At 35.2% G+C, this 24,855-nt stretch overlaps 4 protein-coding genes across 5 annotated transcripts in view; 1 reads left to right on the forward strand and 3 right to left on the reverse strand.

Moving 5' to 3' along the window:
• Positions 1 to 11,184, forward strand: part of LOC100185368 — a 12,228-nt gene extending 1,044 nt beyond the window's left edge. Inside the window, exons 2-19 of one of the 2 annotated variants that reach the window (XM_018815338.2) lie at positions 474 to 608; positions 1,040 to 1,189; positions 3,216 to 3,330; positions 4,246 to 4,307; positions 4,625 to 4,673; positions 5,341 to 5,409; positions 5,630 to 5,668; positions 6,173 to 6,369; positions 6,771 to 6,914; positions 7,434 to 7,601; positions 7,856 to 7,965; positions 8,332 to 8,431; positions 8,738 to 8,842; positions 8,986 to 9,168; positions 9,461 to 9,614; positions 9,859 to 9,908; positions 10,089 to 10,137; positions 10,514 to 11,184. In XM_018815338.2, coding sequence (XP_018670883.1) covers positions 474 to 608; positions 1,040 to 1,189; positions 3,216 to 3,330; positions 4,246 to 4,307; positions 4,625 to 4,673; positions 5,341 to 5,409; positions 5,630 to 5,668; positions 6,173 to 6,369; positions 6,771 to 6,914; positions 7,434 to 7,601; positions 7,856 to 7,965; positions 8,332 to 8,431; positions 8,738 to 8,842; positions 8,986 to 9,168; positions 9,461 to 9,614; positions 9,859 to 9,908; positions 10,089 to 10,137; positions 10,514 to 10,584 — 1,950 coding nt within the window. In that variant the 3' untranslated portion in view covers positions 10,585 to 11,184. The remainder of the gene's footprint in view (positions 1 to 473; positions 609 to 1,039; positions 1,190 to 3,215; positions 3,331 to 4,245; positions 4,308 to 4,624; positions 4,674 to 5,340; positions 5,410 to 5,629; positions 5,669 to 6,172; positions 6,370 to 6,770; positions 6,915 to 7,433; positions 7,602 to 7,855; positions 7,966 to 8,331; positions 8,432 to 8,737; positions 8,843 to 8,985; positions 9,169 to 9,460; positions 9,615 to 9,858; positions 9,909 to 10,088; positions 10,138 to 10,513) is intronic. The other variant, XM_002128231.4, reaches the window with a different exon arrangement.
• Positions 11,185 to 11,456: 272 nt separating this feature from the next.
• On the reverse strand, positions 11,457 to 20,882 carry zf(ubp)-1 (zinc finger (ubiquitin thiolesterase type)-1). The gene is made up of 20 exons (XM_002122435.5): positions 20,751 to 20,882; positions 20,413 to 20,535; positions 20,127 to 20,190; positions 19,750 to 19,874; positions 19,398 to 19,492; positions 18,751 to 18,986; positions 18,080 to 18,174; positions 17,589 to 17,667; positions 16,980 to 17,097; positions 16,615 to 16,705; positions 16,272 to 16,394; positions 15,803 to 15,985; positions 15,355 to 15,460; positions 14,437 to 14,594; positions 13,752 to 13,860; positions 13,175 to 13,435; positions 12,728 to 12,840; positions 12,324 to 12,480; positions 12,080 to 12,164; positions 11,457 to 11,708 (listed from the first exon to the last, which is right to left on the reverse strand). Exons 1-20 carry the CDS (start codon positions 20,853 to 20,855, stop codon positions 11,621 to 11,623), a joined length of 2,514 nt encoding a protein of 837 aa, XP_002122471.2. The 5' UTR covers positions 20,856 to 20,882; the 3' UTR covers positions 11,457 to 11,620.
• LOC100175178 (28S ribosomal protein S10, mitochondrial) lies at positions 20,877 to 22,048 on the reverse strand. The gene is made up of 2 exons (XM_018815835.1): positions 21,053 to 22,048; positions 20,877 to 20,942 (listed from the first exon to the last, which is right to left on the reverse strand). Exon 1 carries the CDS (start codon positions 21,947 to 21,949, stop codon positions 21,269 to 21,271), a length of 681 nt encoding a protein of 226 aa, XP_018671380.1. The 5' UTR covers positions 21,950 to 22,048; the 3' UTR covers positions 20,877 to 20,942; positions 21,053 to 21,268.
• A 1,026-nt stretch (positions 22,049 to 23,074) lies between these two features.
• Positions 23,075 to 24,855, reverse strand: part of LOC100177495 (lysosomal Pro-X carboxypeptidase) — a 2,618-nt gene continuing 837 nt past the window's right edge. Inside the window, exon 2 of the mRNA XM_026837305.1 lies at positions 23,075 to 24,844. Coding sequence (XP_026693106.1) covers positions 23,442 to 24,844 — 1,403 coding nt within the window. The 3' untranslated portion in view covers positions 23,075 to 23,441. The remainder of the gene's footprint in view (positions 24,845 to 24,855) is intronic.

A 24,855-nucleotide genomic window follows, 5' to 3' on the forward strand; every position in this document is an offset into this window, starting at 1 on the left:
ACTAACTCGTCCCTCGTTAAACGACGCTACATTACACGGGCGCGAACTCGTCACTCGTTATACGACATTACGTTACAAGTCCGCAACTCGTCCATAGTTATACTACGCTACATTACAAGGCCGCGAACTCGTCTCTCTTTAGACGACGCTAAGTTACACGTCCGCGAACTCGTCCCCCGTTAAACGATGCCTACCTTACACCGCGGAGAACTCGTCCCACGTTAAACGACGCTAGTTACACGGCAGCGAACTCGTCCCCTGTTAAACGATGCCTACCTTACACCGCCGAGAACTCGTCCCACGTTAAACGACGCTAGTTACACGGCCGCGAACTCGCCCTCCATTAAATGACGGTACATTACAAGGCTGCATTACAAGTCCGCGAAATTATCCCCCCCCTTTATTTCCTTCTGGGTGCGCCACTGCAAAATTTCCGCTATTTTCTCTTATGCTTAAACTTTCATAAATCACAGAATGCAATCGACAAATGCGATGAAATAGGCGCCACTCTAGCGACACCTAAGGAGCGATTAACGATCACAGGGTTGGCGAAATACGTCACGGATAATGGACTCAGTCAAAGAGCATGGATTGGCCTTTCTGACAGAGTGGGTCAAATATACAATGACATTATATGCCTATAATGTACCTGTGAGGTAGCTCAGTTGGTTAGCGCTCCTGTCTTTCTTTGGGGGGAAGGGGCTGTTTTTATTTAGGAAACCGAATAAAGGAATGTAACTTACTTTCGTGGTCGGAAAACGACAGTCGTTATCACACAGGTTTAACACCTCGTGCCAGCTTACAAGTTACCGCGTATGTTACTCTGTGGGTGATTATTTTTTGTTTGTTTTTATTTTTTTTGTATGGCTGATAATTTGGCGCTAACTATGACCTTAAGAGCTAAAAATAATCACCCACAAAGTAACATACTTGGCAACTCGTAAGTTGGAGGTGCATGAACGCCTGTGTTATAACGACTGTCGTTTTCCAGCCACGCGAGGATAAAACAAGTTCTAATCATTTAACATGCTCCTTATAGGAAGTGGAAGGAACCCTAACATGGATAGACGACCAACAACCATTGGTTGACGGTTCGTTTGCACCATGGATGGTTCAAGAACCCGATAGTGGTGGGGCGAGATCAGGTGACAGGGCGGATAGACAAGACTGCGTCAAAATAACATTCATGGTAAGTTGAAATATACACCGTGTACCCTGGTATATATTGGATATAAGACTTGGTTAAACTGCATTGGAAGCCTATATGTGTTTAAATATCCTGATGTACAGTACTGTGGGGGAAGATGGGACACCTTTAGCACATAATATCCAAATATCCTGTTTTAAACAATTAACAGCGGTTTATGGGAATCTTGAAGATACGGTTTTATAACTCTTTGAATATTGTTTGTTTACTACCAAATGGAAAGAAAAAAACAGAATGAGAATGTGTTCCATCTTCCCCCACTCCTCTATATATTAATGGATATTGTAATTTCTAGTAAATATTAGACCCGTGTGTTCGTACACCTCATGTCCACCGTTAAATTGTGTAAACTAATAGCAAACATTCGTATATTAATTGTGTATAACGTTTCTAATTTAACCAAAAATAATCGATTATGAAATAGTGGTTTGCAAACACACGCCATGTACTTATTACGTGGGAGTTCAATGCAATTACTTGTGTGATGTATTAACACGCGACAGAAAACTCATGAATGATTTATATTTCAAACCATTTAATGAAATTGAGCGACTTATATGAAAGACCACCGTTTTTACCTTTGCAGTGAGTCTGTGCATGTTGCTATGTTGGATAAATACTTCGTCGCTAGGTCGTAAATAATGCAATGCCGTGGGCAGGGAAATGCAAAGGAATATGATCTACTATAATGGGAAGAAATATCAAAGTTATATAACTCATATACCAATAAGTAACGCAGGAAATTTTTTTTAGCGTTATATGATATGTTGGGGTAAGACGGAAAACCTTTAGCGCAGAATATCCAAAATATCCTGAACGTGTTTTGAACAACATAACGGTCTAAAGGAGTCGTGAGGATACGGTTTTAAATTTCTTTAAATGTTCTTTGTTAACTACCAAATGGGACGGGAGAGGTCTAAATGTCCTAAACAAGTTAAAAAAGAATGAAAAGGTGTCCCATCTTCCCCAACCCTACTATACGTATGCTTTTAAATGTGAATTATGAAAACATTCGTGAAATGAGAAAATAAACAAAAAACATGCACAAAAACGAAACTTTTAAACGGCTGTGGTAATTTAATTTGTTAAGGAAATTTAGAATTCTTATTTAAAAAAATAAGGGTCAGTAAGGACTATTTGTAAACGAGTTTAATAAAAACTTCTTTAAAAACTCGATTTAAAAAAAAACGTTTTACAATTTTTATCAAAATCTAACGCTATGTGTTACAGATGTGCCAAAACGATCATTTAAACGCGTGCAGCGGACTTTTAGCATTGTCCCCTACAATTAGAGTGAAACCAGAACAATAAGTCGTCTGAGGTTAATTGTTCAACCCATTATTACGTAGTATAAACAAATAATCAACCAATTCATGAAATATTGATAATTCAAAATGGTGAGAAGTCTAAAAACCTTTTTCTGAGTGACTGAGTAAATATTGTAAACACAAACCATCGTAGTCGTTACAACACAGGTGTGGCTTCATTTCATATAGCCTATACACCCAGTGTCCGCTTAACACTAGTTACCACGTATGCACATTCGTTGGTAAAGGCCTATTTATTATTTTATTTTTTATATAATTTTGTATATATAACAAAACAACCCATTAGTGATCATTTGTTTTGATCTATTTCCTGCGATAAGACACATACACCGTTAATACTTTCATTACTTGAATGCAAAAAGTGAATGTAACTTGCGTGTCGGTATAACACGGGTGTATTGTTTCTACCTCTGCCCGCTTACGAGTTATCACGTATACCGACTGTCGTCCATGGTAATACGTACGCTGGCACAAGGTGTATGGAACAGGTCAACAGGACACCGTGTTATAACGACTGTTGTTTTCCTGCCATGCGAGGATAAATAAGTTACATACACGTGGTAACTCGTAAGCGGACACGAAGTGTAGGAAACATAACACCGGTGTTATAACGACTGTCGTTGCCCCGCCACGTAAGAATATCTAAACTGCATTCATTCTATTATTCAATTAATCCACAGCTGGTTGGCACACGTAGCATCGCTAACTGGTACGACACTGTGTGCGCGGGCAGGGAAGCTTATATATGTGAAGTTGAACCAGAAGAAGTTCAAGTCACTCACCCACAAATACAAGGTAATTGTTGTGCTGAACAGTCTTATAATATAGTAGGTTGGGGGAAGATGAGACACCTTTTTATTTTATTTTTTCGTCCCATTCAGTAGTAAACAAAGAACATTAAAATAAACTATTAAACCATATCCTCACAACTCCTATAGACCGTTGTTAATTGTTTAAAACACGATCAGAATATTTAAATATTATGTGCTAAAAATGTCCCATCTTCCCCCACTCCCCTCTTTATAAGTCTAGTATATAAAAGTTATAAATATAAGTCAAAAATCCTAATGAGCCTGATATTTAAAAAGAGACCTATGGTAGTACTTGATAATGAAGAAGACAAGAAAAATTCGGATTAAATGCATACAGTACAAAGTGTATACACTGGTTTGTCTTTAAATGCACATTAATAGTCTAGGTAAGGGACCCAAATCTCAGTTCAAATCTCAGCTTTAATGCAATAATGGTGTCACACATAAGGATACACTGTGTTAAGTTGTGAATTAAGCTTGTTATAATTAAGTATTTAAGCGATTGCGTGCTTTATATACCCCTAAGTAATCTGCAAGAATAAATAATTAATGAAAATAGGAAATTGCTTTAAGCCAAAAAAAATGTTGCCAATACTTTTTATGGTTTAAGTTTCTTTCCTACTTTGATCAAAAATAAATGCAATGACAATGTATAGGAACCAATGATGAAACAGTTTAGTGTAAATTTATTTGATATTTATTTATTTTTTAGCTTTTATATTATGTTGTTGCGTTGTTTTACCACTACTTAAGTGTTTTGTTTTAATAATATTCTAATCTGTGACCAAAGAAATAAATACAGTTCACTGTAACATAACAGTAACACAGTAAGATTGTGCGTTTGTGTTGTTTAAATTGAAGATTAAATTATCCGTGATTTAATATGGTTTCTATTTAGATGTTGTTCTACAAACTACAGAAGAACCTTCAGTAACGACAGGAACTCCTGAAATACCAGTGGTACTTAAGTTATCCTACACTTATACATTCTTAAAAATTAACACTCGTATTACTTTATATTCACCCACAAAGTTACATACGTGGTGTCTCATAAGCAATGGGGAAATGGGCCTATTCTGGCCTGAATCTCAGGTCCTCAAAGATCTCACCCATACAGAATAATAAAAGTAAAAAAACTTATAAGCAGGTGCGAGGTGTGTGAAACAGCACACTGTGTTATATTGACTGTCGTTGCCTGACACGCAAGGACAAATAAGTTTCATTCATTCTTTCATACATTTAACAAAGCAGAGTCAGATTATAACCTGGTTTATCAGCAGGAAACATGGGAAGTCACCAACTCCAGTCAAGTGTTGAACGAAACAGGTATTTATAATTTATACTGTGTTTCTTATACTTTATACAATTAACTTTATGAAAAATTTTCTCAACAAAGAGACAATGTAATTGTTGTATATAAATTTATTGTTGTATAAAACAATATAGATTAGAAAAACGGGCCCCACTGCAAAGAAATATGTTCCAAAGACTGGTCAGTAGTAAAAATATTAGTTAAAACTTAAATGCATGACTAAAAGTTTTCCAGCAGAGAAATGAATAACATTTACAGCTTATTTAAGACAGATTTTTGTGACGTTTGCCAGAAGTAATAACAATATATATACTCTTGCTGCCAGGCATATTAAACTTGTGCTTCGGCTCTTTTACAAAAAAAACACCTGTTAGCAAAACTCTTGCCCAAAGACTAAAACAAAATAACAACAACATATTTAGCAGGCAAAGAATTTACATTTACGGTTAATTTAATACCGATTATGGTGACATTTGTCGGACAAGATTGTCAGAAGAAATACCAATATATAAAATGGTGTTGTCAGGCATATTATACCTGTATTTTTTTATATTATTATACTTTATTATACTTATATATTATTATTGTATTTACACTTACATTTACACTTACAGTTTGTCAGTTTATTTAATACAGATTATTGTGATACATCAGACAAATAACAACAATATATTTATTCAGATCTCCCACTAACTGTGGTTGCATACGGACCTGGTGTCAACAATTCAACTGAAGATAATTCAACACAAGGTCAAAAGTTTATATTTGTTTTATTCAATCTCTAAAACTATTAAATATTTTATACATTTTTAACTTCTTTAATGTTAATTAAAAGTTTCTTAAGATTGTTTTCTTTTTTATTCATGAACCAGCCATATTTACGATGTAAATTCAACCCAATATTTAAAAAACGTTGATTTGATTTATATATTATCATAATAACTGAAGTATTTCATTTATGTTTCATTAGAAGCAGAATCTGTTGAACAAACATCATCAGGAGATATGGGTGAGTATAGATATGTACAGAGTATAGATATTTATAGAAATGTTTTAAATTGTGTTTATTTCAACCCAAAAAATATTTTGTGTTGCAATTTTGTCGGAAAAAAAATCACATCTTTTTAATAATAACATTTTTACTTTTTAGGTTTGCTAAGTCACTTTCCTGTCATAAGATTATAATGTATTTTCTTGTTTTTGTTACAAATAAATTATTTTCAACATTTTAAAAGATTTAGGGTATAGATACATTTATTTAGTTACTTATTTATTTATTGAATGTTTTTTTTTGCTACTAATTCCATTTCATTTTGTTATTTTAATAATTTAATGGTTGTCACCATACTCAAAGAGATAAATACTATGTTACATTTACATCTAGAAACACCATTCTTGCGCCTTGCTTATATTTGTATTATTTTATATTTTTATACTATTTCAAGGATCAAGTTTGAAATTATATTATACACCAGGGCGCACATTCAGTATTTAATTAAACATTTAATTGCAGAAACACCAACTTACAACAGACCTACCTGCCACCTTGAATGTACCCCCTACATTATGAAGGCTGCCTGTCCTCTGCAATATTTCCCACAGATGTTAGAAGCAACTATTGTGTTAAACAATGCTTCATGCCAACCGAGACGTAATTCCACTCATCTTATTGTACACGTTACTTTGGATGGGTGTGGGACTGTAGCAAGGGTAAGAAGGGTGTTAGGGTTGGGTATTTGTACTTGACAGATTATAAAATGGATATTTTGTTGTTTTGTTACCAGATAGGTGTCCAATAGCACTTCATACATGGATTTAAAAATCTTGTGGTCAGCACTGTCAAGTTAAAACATAGGTGTGTTTTTATACACCAGACTAAAGAATGAAAAACAATCACCCACAAAGTTACCTACATGGTAACTTGTAAGCAGGCATGTTATGTATGAAACAGAACACCTGTGTTATAATATGTATGAAACACGATATGTACGAAACAGCACACCCTGTCGTTGTTCTGCCACAAGAAGATAAATAAGTTCACATTTTTTCATATACAGTAATACATTTTTTTTTATTTTCAAAAATGGAAACAACGAACCAATTATGTTTAGAACATTCGAGGTGACGAGATGTCGTTTAGCAACACCGTTCGATTGCTGAGTCGTGGTTCCATATTGCGGAGCCAACAAGAAATCACCGAGTCATTGGAGTATATGGTGTTGGACTGTCGGTACCCACAAAGACACATGTTGATGGTAGGTGGGAGTTGTTGTCTGTTTGTTGGAAATATTCATCAACTAAGAAGTTATATATGTGGTAACTCGGAAGCAAGCACGAGGTGTATAAAAATAAAACAAGTGTTGTTGCCCCGCCACGCAAGGATAAATGGTGGGTGGGGAGTTATTGCTTGTCTGTTTGTTGGTGGGGAGTTATTGCTTGTCTGTTATTCATTTTTATGCTCACAAAACATAACATAAAATGTTGTTTCAAAGCTGCTATTGTAAACTAACTACGAAGTTACATAAGTGGTAACTCGGAAGCGAACACAAGGTGTATAAAAATAAAACGAGTGTCGTGCCCCGCCACTTACATTCATCCATACATGGTTTTCATTTTGGTATGTACATAATGGCTCAGAAGTCAGAACAGTGGGTTTTAGTCCTTGAGGTTTACATAATTGATTGAATAGGACAATTATAAATAAGATAATTTGTTACTTAATTCATTAAATAACATAATACTTTATATTAATTAAGATAAATCTTACATTGCAGCAAAACTTCCGACCTGTTGAGAGTCGACCAAGGATTCGCGTCACTGTCCAGAATGGTCCAAATCTCCCACATGTGTTTCTTATTTACAAGAATAGCACATATGGCTGTCCCTATCCAAGCTCAGATTACCCAATAAGAATCAGCATCAACCAACGGCTGTATTTTGAAGTAAGAATGTTACTTGTTATGTAATAATGAAAATCTTTGTTGTTATAATAAACACCTTTGTGATATACTTTGCGCAATAGTTACTTAATTTGAAAAAATGGTTGTTAACATTTATATTTGAGTAAACTAATTTTGTTTTTTTAGTATTTTGTGAAATCTGAAATGGGGGCTAAAGTCTGCCCAATGCTTTAAAAAGTAAAAAAACCTTTGTAAACAAATAGCAAAAAAACATTTTTTTACATTTTTTGTTAAAGATTCGTTTAAGAATGACGAGCAACCAAGTGGAGCTACACCCGGTAACGTGTATAGCAACCCCGAACGAAGATCCGTACAATGCAAACAACTATCGTATGATGGAGGAAGGGTAAGTTAGTATTCATACAGCTTGTGTCTTTGATTGGCGCCGTGGCAAAGTGGTTTGCGCGCCTATTTTTAGCCCAGGGGTTAAGAATTTAAGGCTTGTCGCTGCTACCATTGTCGGCGGATTTGTCCTTGCTCAAAACACTTAACAGCAATTACTCCAACCAAGTGGTCACTAATGGTTGTCCAAATTATTAGCCATACATAAAAAAAAACATGAAGAAATCTATTGCCTAAAGAAATAATCAGACACCAGCAAAATAAAAGCACAGATTATATGGCTGACGCTATGTGAGAATTATTAGTCATCATATAAATCGATTTTAATCAAAATAATATGATTTCATATCAAAAGCTATTACTTTTACAGCTGTATTTTCGATGAGACATTTCGTTTGGAGCCAAGTGACTCAGGAAAAATATCTCGGTTTAGCGTCCAAGCATTTCGCTTTCTAGGATTCAACACCAAGGTAAGGATGCTAAGTTCTGATTGATATGAAATAAGTGACATTAATTCATATACAGGAACAATCACTGGCAAAGTCACTTATGTGGTAATCATAAGCTGACACAGAGTGTATGAAACAGAACACCCGTGTTATTACAACTGCTGTTGCCTTGCCATGCGAAAATAAATAAGTTATATATGTGATAACTGGTAAGCAGACACAAGGTTTATGAAACAGAACACCCGTGTTATTACAACTGCTGTTGCCTTGCCCTGCTAAGATAAATAAGTAACACTCATTATTTCCTGATTATTTTAATTGTTACAGATCTATGTTCATTGTGAGCTCATAGTTTGTACTGTTGGAAGTGAAAGTTCAGCAAGATGTCCTTACAATTGTGAGGATGCGTCTCGTAGAAGAAGAAATGTCGGGGTGATTGTTTATTTTCCAGTTACTTGGCATTAACCTATGGGGATACAGTATTGTAACAGTCATCAAGACAGCAGTTGTTGGGCCACGTTTCGCAGTGGTTAGCGCCCATGCATTTAACAATGTTGTGTTATTTTGATTTACAGAGTGCAAATGAAACGCAGAGAATTCATATTTCCGCCGGACCAATCATGTTAGTTCATGATGTGGAAGAGGGGACACCAAGTGTCAGTGATATTGTAAGGGAGTTTCCTGAAGAGGGCGCCATGGAGTTGCCAAGTCCTTCAACTACTGTGTTTGAACATGAGACGACTAATTCTCCAATCCAGGTTTCATCTTTTAGTCTGACTACATATACCTCATGCTCGCTGAATTTGAGAAGAAAAACTAAATTGAGAAGATGCATGCACCTTATGCCCACTGCCAGGTTGTAGCTGTCTTATTGCACATCATGACCAGTTCATTCATGGTTTGGGTATTCTTCCTGTTAAACATCTTCATAAACCTTTTCCTTCATGCTTTGATGCATAGGCATACTTTGGTACTTAGGAAAACATTAATACATAAAAACTTTGACATATTTGAAAATAGTTGTAAAAAGTATTTTCATTTTTTTGTAAGGTTGAAGATCCAGACGAGATCTCATTGGAAGGAGATGGAGTGGTGAGTGAAGAGAATGAAAGAGAAACACCAGGAGCAAATGAGGAGGAGAATGTGAGAGAGAGAGAAGAGAGACCAGCTATTTCGGAGAATTCTAACCGTTCAACTGAGCAGGGTAAGTTTTACATTAAAGTCGGCGTGACAAAGTAGAGTACTTGCATCTTGCCAATGACATGTATGGATTAAAAAGTTACATTTAATCATTTATTTAATTAAGTCGCAAATAAAAAGAGACAGAATAAGTTATTATTATTAAGTAATTCATAAATTCTTTTAAGTGCTTAAATATGAGAACACTCAGGCTTCTAACATGCATGGTAGCATTTAAGTAAAAACCTAACTTTAAATTTAATTTTTAGGCAACTTAGCAGAACCGCAAATAGTTCAACAACCGTCTCCAGCAAAGCAGGTAAATTAAGTCCACACTTTTTATCCAAAGTGTGTTTTAACAACTATTATTTTGGTGCTAATTCCATTCTCTTCGCTGTTTTAATTAATCTGACCTTCGATACTAAATTCAAAGATATAAATAAAATTTTCTTAGAATTTATGTTATGTGCGATATTGTAACTTAGGTTTTTGTTTATAGTCTGGTAACGTGAACACAGCTGGACACGGAGGTGGCCGTGGTGGAGCAGGTAAAGGGGTGGTTTGAAATTTATATATCTGGGTTTATATATAACTTTTAATGGCACCAGTTATGTGATTGTGTGAAATATAACGGTATAACAGCAGACTCCAAGAGTACTATGGTTTCTAAAGTGGTAAATTTGGCATTTATTTAAACCATTGTGTGTCATATTCACTAATTTTCCTAAATATCTCTATTATTTTCTTGTCATAAACTGGTCACTATAGTGTATTGGGACAAAACTTAAAGAATTTAATTCAATCCAGTGATCACTAAAGAGTTGTTAATATTGCAAAAACAATGTATCCTAATTACTGTCATGTTTGTATTGAAACTAACCAGAAAATCTTTATTTTATGCATTTATTTCAACAATTTTCTTAGATGCCAACAAAATATCTTTTATTCTCGTCGCCATGACAACATTGATCATGCCTCTAGTGGTGGGATTTTAACGCAACATCAAATCATAACAAAAACATTTTTGCAACAATGACTACAATTTTATCTTCAGTATAGATTGATGAATTCATTCAGAATTTAAAGTTATCCGATTGATAATAGAAACTAGAACAGCAAATAGAGAAAACTATTTATTATTATACAACACTTTCGTTCACCAACAATAAGATCTAATATTTAAACTAAAAGTTTAATTTAGAAACTAGACTGGCCTGTCCATTAATGCTTCTCTATGCTTGTATGCTAAGTATATTTACCAGTGTTGTAAGCTTTACCTGTACTTACTGTGTTGATATTAAACATATGTGTCTATATTGCTTTATAAACTGGAAACTTAAAGAAACCTAAACTATTAATTGGCTGTAATAGTTAATGCTCCAACCCAGTGTTCATTACTGTTTGTCTAAAATCTAAATGTCAGCCATATACATGAAAAATCCTATATTAAACCTGTGTCTATACTGCATCTAATAGTGGGATCTTTAAATGGACTGTGGAAGTTTTAATGGTTAGAGTGCGTACAAGGCTGGATACGATGTGCGTGTGTCCTTCTGCATGATAACATAATTAATAAAACAAGTCCAGTGTCGTGACTCAGTGATTAAGTGCTTACATCGTAACGAAAGATGCTTGACACTGATATCAAAACAAAAAAAATTGCCAACAAAAGTGTTAATCGGGAAGTTGTATAAGAAAAAAAAACACCGGGTTATAATGACTGACGTTGTAACTATTTATCCTTGCCCGCAACACAAAGATAAATAAGTTACATTAATTTAAAATTGTTGTCAAATTAAACTAATATCCCAAAAAGAAAAATCATTATGACATCATAATGTCCTTCGTTTCCATCAATAAACAAACATGAGATAAATTTGAACTTTATTTTAATTTCATGCTTCAGCCCTAACATGGGTGAACCATAAACACAACATGCATGGAGCATTGCACCATAGATATCTTAGAGTTGAGATATATGATGTTTATGTAGCAGGGGACACAGTAGATTGAAATATTGACATAGAAATCTCACGCTCGCTTGTAGAAATAGATATACCCAAGATCTTTCGGTGGTTGCTCCGATTCAGCTACTTTTTCATCATTAAATATCACCCACCTTGAACATTAGGGGGTTAAAACTTAAAATCCGCCAGTAAAACAATCGATGGTACGAGGTGTATGAAATGCACTTTTAGTTTTGCATAAATAATTTAGAAGATAATATCAAGATTGTTATTGGTAGATACATCTCCTACCAATCACTTGATCACCCACATGTTTAAATTGTGGTGACTCGAAGTGGGAACGAGGTGTATAAACAGTACACCCAAGCTATTTAGACTGTCGTTGCCCCAGCACGCAAGGATAAATAAAGTTTATTTAAAAACTTGATAAAAATTGCCTAGTTATACACTAGATATGACACATCAAAAAAAGATTTTCAATTAACAATAAATCTGACCTACATAAATAAACCATTCAACCTACCTCCCATCCTTTTTAATATGACACACATAATGTCCACACATGGTAGAACTTCCCATATGACTAATAAATGCAAACAATTCGTAATCTAGAAAAATAATAACATTTTACAAATAGTTTTTTTTAACACATAACAAAATCACAAAAAAATACTGTCTGGAAATTAAAACTTTTTTTTTAAAATAACATATTTACATAAAAAAAATTAAAATTAAATTTTATAAAAACTATTCAATTTTCTCCTTACTTCCTGAACCATCTTTTAAATGGTTGGCGCTTGTATCCATGGGTGTGTCACCAGCTGCCACCTGATTGGCTGGTTCAAGGGGAGTGTCCACCTCAATTGAATCTAATTCGTCGAGATGTGAAAATATCCAATCAGCTGCTCTTTCAAGGTTATTGCCCTAAAATGGTATCGATTTAAAGCATCAAATATATTACAATTTCGTACAAAATATCCAATGCACTATGATTTTGTGGATTCTGCAAAAATATTATAACAAACCAAATATCCCAAATATCCCGAAACAGTGACATAAAGGAATATATAAGCTTCTGAGTGTTAGGCCAACTCTGGCCCTTTATCCTGGGACCCTGAAGTGACTAGAAAAATAAATCTTGCCAGAAGATTTGATTCAATTATAAACTCACTGTAGCGTGAAGAGCCTTCTTAGCTTGACCTTCGGTAAACCCCATTGCAACAATCGAAGCTACGTTCCCGTCACTTGCTCCACTAGGTTGTGCTGCTGCTGCACCTGCTGGCTCTGTGATGTGAAGTCAAGTTTTTTTTATTTCTATTTTATTTCCAAAACTAAGTAATTTAAAAAGAAAATTTTAAAGTGATTTTAACATTTCCAAAATTTCATAAAGTTTTTAATTTTGTTGGTTTGTATTTTTAAAGTTTTGATAAAAATTATTGATATTTTGGAAAAAGATGTAATCTTTACATGTAATGTTTCCATCTTTTTAAACTTTCGATTTTTTTAAAAACTTTTAAAACTTTTTTATAAATGAAACTATACTAGCTATTTTATGATATTTTGTTACTTATGTTAAAAGTTTGTCATATTTATTAAGATTTTATTTTTAAAACCCCACCTGGCGTATTGTTTTCCATCAACCACATAACTGCGGCTTCCACACCCATGTTACCCGTGGCAACCAGCGCCTCACGGCATCGGGCTAGGGGAAATCCCATCTGGCTGATCGCGATCACGGCTTCCTCGTCAATCTCGATTAACGGCTCACTAGGGGGGGCTGAAGGGGGCTCAATATCGGGGAGAAGCGTCTCGTCTTTCTGCAACCCCCCACCTCGGAGGTCGTTTAAGTTTAAAATGTCCGGCATCTCAACACTGACATCTGGTGGTGACAATTGAGACAAAGTCAGAAAAAATTAAATCATAAAATAATATATGGGGTGTTTCCTAAACATAGAAAAAAGTATCACAACTGCATTTTTAATCCAAAAAAAAGCCGTTGAGAAATAAAGACTTAAAATATCTTAATTTTACCCCAAATGGTGACAACAGTGGCACAGCCCAAAAAAGGAAGGTTAAATGTTTAATGAAAATACCCAAACTCCAAATATTGCAAACGCCTTTATCGTTTATTCACAAATAATGCGATCTCTTCAGTTAAACATTCCATCACACAAACTAAGAGATATCGCACACACCTAATTTCTTTGGCACCCAATCTTCCCCAACTGTAAACTTCTTCATTTGAACAACGAGATAATCAGGAAACGTCACGAATCGAGTTCGTTTCTTTGCTTCTGCTTTTTCCTAGACAATAAAATCATTTTTCACAGACTTTTCTTTACAAAATTTCTAACATTTGCAAACTTGGCTTAAAGATTAAATTAAAATGATGACATTTCAGAACTTAGTATATATAGGTTATAAAACAAATTCACGACTTAGCTTATCCATATCAAAACCTATAACATTTGCAAATGCAGCAGAGCATTTCCAAGTAAAACACAACATATATATTTGGCTGGCGCTGTGGCTCTGTGGTTTAGAAGAGAATAAAACATAATAAAATAATATTTATCTTTGCATTATCTATAGCAAAATCTATAACATTTTCCAAATGGCACAGGTCAAAGGACGAAATCACAATATGCAAAAGAGCATTCAAATCACAACATATAGTAGGGTGGGGGAAGATGGGACACCTTTGACACATAATAACCAAATATTCTGATCGTGTTTTAAACAATTAACAGCGGTCTGTGGGAGCCGTGAGGATACAGTTTTATAAAAAAATCGTTGAATGTTTGTTTACTACAAAATTGGAGAAGAAAATAGATTCAAAAGGTGTCCCATCTTTCCCCACCCTACTATATATATCCTCACCTTTACTGCTGAGCTCCAAAAATCTTGGATAAGTTCATCGTGTGCGAACGCTTCAATGCAAGCTGTGTATGGTATAGAAAGACGAACCACCTCGCCCACTTTAACTGAAACATCTTTCTTGTTTGCTTCAACCACTGCTTGGTATTCACCTACAGCAGCTGTGGAAAGGAAGGTTATTAGTAGATGATATTGTGTTTACAGCCAGCGAACCACGTCACTATTCATTGTATATATATGTTTATGTCGCCCATTGTCACTTGATCGTTCGCGCATGGCTAACTACAGAACGATTCGTTTGTTACGTCACTCGCTTGCCTCGTGCCTTCATTTCGTTGTGTTAACGTTGTATTATTGTACCGTTAATCGTCTTTGCAGACTCAGTAAACATTGGTTAGTATGTTAATAAATCCATACCGAATTAGGGTTTCCTTATCATCTAATTAGGGTAGTGTGGAAATAAATGGTGAAAGAAAGTATTAGTATAATAATGATGTACTAACAAAAAATTGAGCACGAGGTGTATAAATACACCATGTGTGTCTGGTGTATAAGAAGACACCCATGTTATAACAGGACAGTGAGCATGAGGTGTATATGTCTGGTGTATACATGACAGTAAGCATGTAGGTGTAAGGACATCATAAAAGCCAAGTTAATATTAAAAAAAAAAATTACTTTAAAAAAAAAGTTCCCTTCAGGCCCTAACACCCCACCCATTAACTACCAATCAAACAACTCATTAAAAAAATAATCACCCAAAAGTAACGTACATGAAAACTCGTATGCAGGCAAGAGGTGTAGGGAACAGAGCACATGTGTTATAACGACTGTCGTTTTCCGGCCATGCGACAATAGATAAGTTACATATATTATTGCTTTCAAGTTACCTTTATTAGTAGCATATATCTTTCAAGTTACCTTTATTAGCAGCAGCTTCAAGGGGTATTGGTAGAGCAAGAGCATAATCGCTACGTTTGGTGTAACGAACCTGTTTGCTTGCTTGACACTCAATCCTGTCTTCCACCTGGTTGCAGTAGAGAGGTAAACAGTTACTAAGAAGCCCACATATACCTTTCCATTTAACAAATAGAAGAAGGCAATTTGGTGATTAACTGATTAGATAAGAATGCATAAAAGAATTGCAAAGCAAAACCTTAATAAAACATACCAGACAAAAATCAAGTCACCTGTATCCAATTGGTTGAACTCGAATTTTGTCAGTTATGTTTTCGCGGCACAAGATCCGATCCTTACTGTATTTTTTTACACAAGAATCCCTATAGGCACCAGATCAGGGTCGAATTCAAGGATTTATTAACAGAATAAGATACAGTTATCAAAATACAACCTCACACAAACTACCCACCATAAACCTGAACACCTCTCCTGGAGAAACTGATCCGTTTTTATGTTCGGAACGCTCGATTACTGAGAGAACATGAAGTAAAAACTCATGCGTATCTTGCTGTCTGTTGGTGGAAAACTCTGGGTGACCCCTACCCACAATCCTTTTCATGGTTCGTGGGGTCACAGAGCACGAGGTCACTTCCTGTTTATATGATTTGTATGAGTTTGTATGTTGAGTTATATAGCCATTTATTTTTGTGAATATAAGATAACATCATATATAGTACATAATCGAAATGGTGTAACTCTAAATTTTACAATATATCTATGAGTTTGATGTGTACTACAACAGCGGTGACTTGTAAGCGGGCACAAGGTGTATGAAATAGAACATCCGTGTTATAAAGACTGTCTTTTTGGATATGTGAAGATAAAGCAAGTTACATTCATTCATAGCAGCCTCCACACCAGTACAAAGTACAACATACCTGTTTTGTTGAATCTTGATGTTTCAACATGTCTGGTGAAGTAAGTGCAAGACCTAATTTGCATAATTGTATCGAGAAGTCACCCGAGGATTCTAAAACTCGATTCTGGATTTCATTTGAAGCCTGAAAGTATTTGAGCAATTTGTAATTTTGTGGGGGTGTAAAGAGCACCTGTTATAACTCGACAGTGAGCTCAAGATGAATGAATACGTGTGTCTGGTGTATAAGAAGACACCCATGTTATAACTTGACAGTGAGCATAAGGTGTATGAATACACCATGTGTGTCTGGTGTATAAGAAGACACCCATGTTATAACTTGACATCAAGCATGGTGTAGCTACCTTTGCAGCAGACCAACCATTAGAATGTAGGTTAGCCAGTGTTGACAACTTTCTCTTGAACAAATCTCTGCACCTATCTTCTGTGGTATACCTTAAACAAAATGGCAACATTTTTTAATCAACCGCATGGTCCTCACTAGATGTTTAATCTGTCCTTTCACCAAAGGTAGGAGGCAAGGTATGTAATGGCAGTGGATCTTTACTTAACACCTCGGCCAAGGCCAGATGTTTCCATCAAGCGTTTACATATAATGAAATGTCTCATTCTTTTTATTATAATCAAACCAGATTGTGGTAAAATTGGCATAAAGTACATACACAAACCACACACGGGTATACATATATATAAGTAGTATATTAAATACCTCTCCATAAACTCTGGTATGCTATATAGGACTTGTATAACAGAGTTCATATAACACGTGTTCCCCATGTTGTTCAAACCTACCAAACCAGGACCTTGGAGTTGTTTTAGATTTTTTCCTGAAAGAAAATTTAAAATAAAATGTTATTAACTCAACAGTGAGCATGAGATGTATGAATACACCATGTGTGTCTGGTGTATAAGAAGACACCCATGTTATAACTCAACAGTGAGCATGAGTTGAATGAATACACCATGTGTGTCTGGTGCATAAGAAGACACCCATGTTATAACTCGACAGTAAGCATGAAGTGTATGAATACACCATGTGCGTCTGGTGTATAAGAAGACACCCATGTTATAACTCGACAGTGAGCATGAGGTGTATGAATACACCATGTGTGTCTGGTGTATAAGAAGACACCCATGTTATAACTCGACAGTGAGCATGAGGTGTATGAATACACCATGTGCGTCTGGTGTATAAGAAGACACCCATGTTATAACTCGACAGTGAGCATGAGGTATCTAAATATACCATGTGTGTCTGGTGTATAAAAAGACATGCACTCATCGATTCAAACCAAAGTCAATATAAACCACAGCGAACCTGACTCTTGTATGAGATCCCATTCGTTCCCAACTTTTTCATTCAATTCAATTTCTAGTTCCGTCATAGTTTGTTCTGTCTGTTGAAAAATTAAAGAACAAGTTAATATGTCAATTTTCATGGTGCTTTTCTCCCAAATTATTTCTGTTTACAACGGGCATAATATAGGCGTAAGTTAGACTGCCTCGAGTTTCACTGTCAAAATTATTAGTCACTTTGCAGAATGACATTGACTTTGTTTATTAAAAAACAAAAATACATGTTTTTGTCATAAGAAAATAAAAATAAATGTTTTTGTTTATTAAAATACAAAATTTTATTTTTTGTTCATTTGAAAATGATAATACATTTAAATCTGGTTTTTCCTACATTTTAAAACCTTTGTAATTTTTATGCCATGCTACAGAAAAAATAAACTGAAAACACAAAATAAACTGTTGAAATAAAACCCATTTATTGCCATATTCAAAACTAGCTAGCCACCAACCAACCTTCTGCATATTCATCATGTTGATTCCAAAATGTGAAAGATGTTTAGCAAGATGAGGATCTTCTACCATGGTGTCTTCATCATATGAGTGAACGTCTGGTATAGATGGTACAAACATTATAACAAGTGATATATATGTGTGTGTGTGCCATTGTGATATCTTAGGCACAGCCAATTAGTGACCACTGGATTAGAGGTCATTGTATTGTATTATATAAATAAAAAACATCATATGAATGAACGTTTGGTATATAAGGTAAAAGGTATTAACTAATATAAACATTATAACTGATGATATCTCAGGAACAGCCAATTAGTGACCACTGGGTTGGAGCCATTGCCATATAATACACAAACCTTCACAATGGTGGCACCTGATGTTTTGTGTCTATACAAACAAGCAGAGCCAAAGTATATTGAATTCACCACATTATTCACTGAGGTTCCCTATGTTTGACAACTATAAGTGTAATTGTTTTTTAACAATGTCACCCCAGGTTTTACCCTGCTGTTAGCTATCTATACAAACAAGCAGAGCCAAAGTATATTGCATTCACCACATTAATCAGTGAGGTTCCCTATGTTTGACAACTGTGAGTGTAACTGTATTTTACGATGTCACCCAAAATGTTATTAAAAAAGTTAAAACATGTTGCCTATACTCAAGCCTACCTGCACCAAAAGCAGTGATGGTCCCAAGCTTCACGGCAAGTGGATATTTAGTTTCTTTGAAATGATCCACAGCGTGATTATTTCCTCCTGTTCCATCAAAGTAACGTCGACCGCACAAAATTTTTCCATCAGTTAAATTCAACCACAAGTTCGATGTTAAATCACACTTGCAACATTTCCAGCCACTAGGGGGAATCTTTACCCCGTTATCGAGTTGTTGTAGGTTCTCTGCATGTCTATAAATAAAAACAATTTTTAATGTTAAATTTTAAAATGGATGAAGTTTATTTTAAGAGAAAAGCCCCAAAGCTTGTGCAACATATTTCTATTCTATGCTACATTGTCAGTGGGTAAGGTCATACAGTGTGGCATGCCTTTAGATCCGAGATTTAGGCCAGAGTTGGCTCCTTACCCAAGTCAAAAGGGTACGAAATTCTATTTAGTAAACACTATGTTGGACTGTTGAAGCAAAGTGTCTCGCTCAAGGACACATAAGCCAATCAGTACCAGCCATCTTCCTCCACCCTACTATATTTGTTGTTGCTGTATTAAAAGCCATCAAGAAATCACAGATCTATTCTGACACTATCTCTTACACACTTCATTACACATCGTACATAACTAAAACAAAAGCTTGTCCATCTTACTTTGACACAGGTCTTATTTCTCCATCCCACGATAATTCTTCTTCTTTTTTCGATGCAGAAGTTGAAGCAAGAATCCCACTGACACTGGCAAGCACCTACATTAATAACAGGGTATTGTGTTAAATAATCAGCATATGATTACCCATGATCGCGCAACTATAATAGATGTGAATCAGGTTTTGGGGCCCTAGGACCCATCGTGTGGACGTTACCCTTCCATATGAGAATAAATAACCTACATTCAATTTTAGCATACAAACAAAAGTTTACCGTCAAAAGCAAAACAAATCAAGAAAGTAAATTCCATCAAACGGATAGTGATGTATTCAAAAGGGCAATTAATGAAACTTACCACTGATGGGATTTCCTCTATGTTATCTAAACCAATAACTTTAAACTCGGGTAGAATAACAAGTTCATTGACATCTTCATATTCAATCTTTTCACCATTAGCTGCATCAAAACCACCTTCTATACCTGAAAGGGTCATAAATATTATTGCTCAGCGTAGCGACGAAGCGTTAGTGGTTTTGCCTCTAACCCAGCTCCAACTCTTTTTTTTTAAATCCAAAAAATTTATTTTAAAGTAACATATATGCTGGTAACTTGTAAGTTGACACAAGGTGTATAAAACAGAACACCCGTGTTATAACAACTACTGTTTTTCGGCCTAGCGAGGATAAAGCAAGTTACATTCATTTAATCAGTGATATAACAGCGTATTCTCACCAATAGCAAGTCGTTTTGGTTTCTTTTTTTCGACTGGAGATGCTTCTTCTGACTTTGGCAAAATCTGTAATAAAACAATACATGTTTAAATATAGTAATTAAGAATTAATAAACATACTTCTGCAGCTTAAAAACAAACATGGAATAGAAAGTAACAGATTCAAATATCTTAAAAAATAAATTCAGTTTTAATAAACACTGCATAAAAACAACCAATGAATGTTCATTTGATCCCCAGTATTCATAATCATATTTACAGTAGCAAAGGTGGTATTATAATACAAACCTTTTTTATTTGCTTCATGTGAAGAAAAAGTTTATGGCCAGTAGTTTCATGGAATAACTCAACATATTTGCGATTGAAACCAAGAAAAGTGCTCAAACAGATGTATAAACCATCATCAGATTTCTGTAGCAAAGTATATACAGTCAATTAGGATACCAAAAATTAAGGAACTAATCTATATAACTTAGCCTTTTATGAAAATACATTTAAATATCACTTTAATCCATCTAATTCAATAAACAGATGCTGAAATTGTTTACCAACTGTATTACTATTAGCACGGTAATTCATCAATTCTATTTATAAAACTTTATTTAGAGAATTTAAGGTATGATTACCGGTGTATCAAATGAGAAGCAGCATTCTTCTTTATAAACATTGTCTCCCAACCCTGGAACCCTCACACAAGGCAGCAGTGGCACCAACAAGTCAGTATCAGGCATCCTGCCTATTGATATTAAATATTTCTAGATTGGTTTGAGAGACAACAATTTAAGTTTGGAAAGTGTAACAACCTTCATGAGAACTGGCCAGTCCTAACAATGGTATTATGATGAATGGACAAAGTTGCAAAATGAATATTTTTTCGCGTGGACGCTTAGAATTGTTAAAAATCGCTAAATGGCCGCCCAAAGTATACTTCTGTGCACTATTGGGAAAATACTTTCATACAGATTTGGTTTAGTGTTCAGTGATAATAATTTAAAATGCAAGGGACAAATCATTACCAAACATTTGAAAATCAAAAAAACTGTGCACTTGGCAAACTCTGCAAAACAGATAATTAAAATACACTAGATAAATACCAAAGTTGTAGCTTGTTTCAACTTAAAATATATATATGAAAGTTTAGAGTTTATATAGTAGTGCCTAAGAGATATTTCTTGGTTGTGTGGTATTCTTCATAATCGCTGTTTGATGTTTTCTTCTTAATTGACATCTTCTCTGCATATTTGCTCTCTCTTTTCCAATCCTCCGGAGTCATCTTGCTCATATTCTTCACCATCTCATCTCGGATGTGAGCGGGAATGCGCTCTAGTTCCCACTTGTGGACATGCATAGCAACACCAGCTGGAACATTTCGTTGTAAATATTCAAGAAAAACGTTCGCTGTGGATTCAGTTAATTTTTCCAGTTGCACAACCCTCCGGTGTGTACGCATTTCATATTGAACTCTGTGTTTCTTGAAAATATGTTTTGATTTTAGCAATGTTAATCGGTCCATTATGAACTTAGGTCTTAATACGCCATTGACTGGGATATCCAGTTCTTCTGCCGCAAGTACACAAAATCTAACATAACTTTCAAGGACCTCAGCTTCATGGCCCTTGACTAAAACATCAATAGCTCTGTAAAGCTTTTCTTCTTTATCAGATACTTCAACACTGTCAGTTTGTCCATTTTCGTTGAATTTGTTACTAGTAGAAAATAAACATTTTACAGGTAATAGTTTTATGCTGTTATGAGGATTAAGTCCAGGTTTCGGTATTGTACGAGGCAGTAGTTTCGTCAGTAATGCAACACTACTTCTAAACATTGTACAACTGTGTCTTACGAATTTATCAATTCATTTCAGACCATTCGCACGTCTTTCAGAGTAAAATTATGCAAAATTCCGTTACCCTAGTACCTAAAATTCAAACATTTTAAAGTTTTAATGTTAAAACGAAAACCAAACGAGAATTATAGTTTAAAATACACGATTAACTGGTCTACTATTACTTTGCATCAGAGTCCGTATGCTGCTTTGCATTATAAACCAACAGTGAACATGCCTGTCTGTAAACAACTTATAAATTGACCAATTAGCGCCACCTGTTTTCGTTTTACCGCGAAAAACTGCCTGCACGAAAGGCGAAACTGTAATCTGTTAAGTTTTTGACAACTTAAATTGTAAATATATTTAAAATACGACGTACAATTAACATACATATGAATATAAGGGTTGGTGTAATATCAATTACCACAAATATGAATACAGTAAACAAGAGAGCCCAGCCCTAATGAGTAGGCACGTCGTGTTATCAAATTATTGACATAGACGATGTGTAAAAGCAACAAAGCATTACCTTTGTTAACATTGTTGTCGCGAGGTGATTCGAAAGATCACAGTACTGATACATTGTCATGTCATATTCGTGCAGTTATATTTCATATATTTAGACACTGTGGTGTCATACTCAAACGATTTCCTGGCACCCCTAACTTTACGCCTGTCCGACGCCGTGGCGAAGTGGTTAGCGCTCCTGCCTCTAACCCAGAGGTATTGGATTCAAGGCTCGACGCTGCTACCATTGTAAAAGCTTTAATTTGGTAAAAAAATGGGAAAATCCCTGGGTGTTTCCTTGGAATTTCATGGTATCATAATCATTATTGTGAAGTCATAATTAAGTTTCATTTGTTTATTTGTAAGCTTACCAAAGAGTTGCACTTCTTGTTAAGTGACAAACTACAAACAGTTATGTCATACTCATTCAGTTGAATTCCAAGCTACACTTGTGAATTTTGTTTAGTTTTTTTTTGTGTTAAAATTATATTTTTTTAATAGATATTTCTTATCCTTGGACCAATGGTTTATCACCCTGTAAATTAACAGTGTGGTCATGGGTGTATCAAAGTCCTACCACGTCTATATTTATATAATGTTCACTTTCAAAACAAATATGTGAAAAATCTTTGTGTATTTCGTTTAAATTTACAAATAATCAACAAAAAAATCAAAAACTGTTTCTGACACATTTATAAATTTCTGTTACTGACACATTCCCTTTCAATAGGGTCTTAACGTATTGCACTACGGAGCAGAAAATAGTATTTACTGCCCAAAATAGGAAAGTAATGTAATGAATTAGTCACTGCTGCACACAGTTAAGCAAAGATAATGTCACGTCCACGATAGATTGTAAATATAACAAAATGATAGGCTTGATTTTAATATTCATGTGTCATGTCATATGAATGTTTACAGTGGTAAAACTGCTTTGAGATAAAAGTTAACATGCAACCCTCTCTATAACATATGAAAAAAATTATTCACATGCTCTTCTCTTTCTGCGAACACGATGTGCCGTTGAAGGTCTTAAGCGCTCTTGAGTTGAACTTATCCACTTAGCAATGTGCTTAACTTGTGTTTTGCGTGCCTCCACCACAGAGCTCGGGTCAGCATCATTTGCATGTCGTAGATCTAAGTGATGAGCCGCACCCCACATTAAAATGGACACCACGGATTCACTTTTCATCTCAGGTACTCCACCCACATGCCATGGGTCAAGAAGCCCATTTGTAAATACAATATTACCGGCTTCTACAGCCTTTGAGCCCCCGAAGTCAGTAAGGGCCCATTCAGGGCGGGATTTAATACCATACTTTTTAAAACAACTCTTGTCGAAACTTTCTTGGGTCCAGTTTTTAACAGGGAACATATCGGTTACGCCGTTTGCACAGAATGGCATGACCATTGCCCCGCATGTCATGTAGTTCCACAGTGTTGTAGATAGTTTTGATGTTTCTGTTGTCTTAACATTATAACACTTGACTGACCCGGTATAGTTTTGATACACCCCTATTGCACTATGCATTGCCTGCAGTAAGTCCAACCCTTGCAAGTTAGGCTCACTTAAATGCTGACAAGTTTTGTTAACTGGCCATGCCGGTATGTTGCTCAAAAAGTTATTTGCATAAGGGTAATCAACCATTGCCATATTGCCAAAGATGTCTTTAATAAAACTTTCCACTGCTGTGGAGGAATTTATTGCTGAACAGAGATGAAATATTTCTCCCAACAACTTAAGTCCACCAGGTTTTTTAGCCGTTTCATTCATTGTTTTCCAGACATTCCTTATATTGGCAACACAAGTCTCACCATTCTGAACACTCAAAAAATTATTGGTCACCGCTTCGTTGTATTGACTACATTTTACAGTAGAAGGGAAGTAAAGCACTGGTGCAGATGCTGCAATAGCTCCTGTCACAATATGGGGGTATTTTAACCTGAACCAAGCACTTAGCATTCCTCCATAGGACCCACCAAACACAACCACTGGACTATTCTTTGCTTTTGAATCAGTCGACTTTATATGCTTAACAAGAATTGCGAAATCAGCCAAAGCCTGTTCAGCTGTTAAGTATGAGAATTCTTTAATAGTTTTTGTGGAAGGTTTCAGGTTCCCAAAGGGTTTAGATTTCCCATAATAACGATGTTCTGCAAACACAACCATGGCTTTGAACATTGGAGCAATATCCCACATAAGCCCAGTGTTCTTAATAAATAATTCAATATCCCCTTCATTTCCAGTATAAAAGAATATAGGTCCATCCATCTTTGTCCAGTATTGCTCACTAACAAAATAACGTTGTGTGAAAGTTGCATTGATGGTAAAATCAAAGTGGTCAAGATTCTGCTTAAAGTAAAGTTCCGTTGGATAAATGTAACCTTCGTTCTTT

This window comes from Ciona intestinalis, chromosome 1 (assembly GCF_000224145.3).
Source record: "Ciona intestinalis chromosome 1, KH, whole genome shotgun sequence".
NCBI lineage: Eukaryota > Metazoa > Chordata > Ascidiacea > Phlebobranchia > Cionidae > Ciona > Ciona intestinalis.

Coding starts and splice junctions, on each gene's coding strand:
- LOC100175178 (XM_018815835.1), bottom strand. CDS start 21,949: ATGTTTAGAAGTAGTGTTGCATTACTGACGAAACTACTGCCTCGTACA.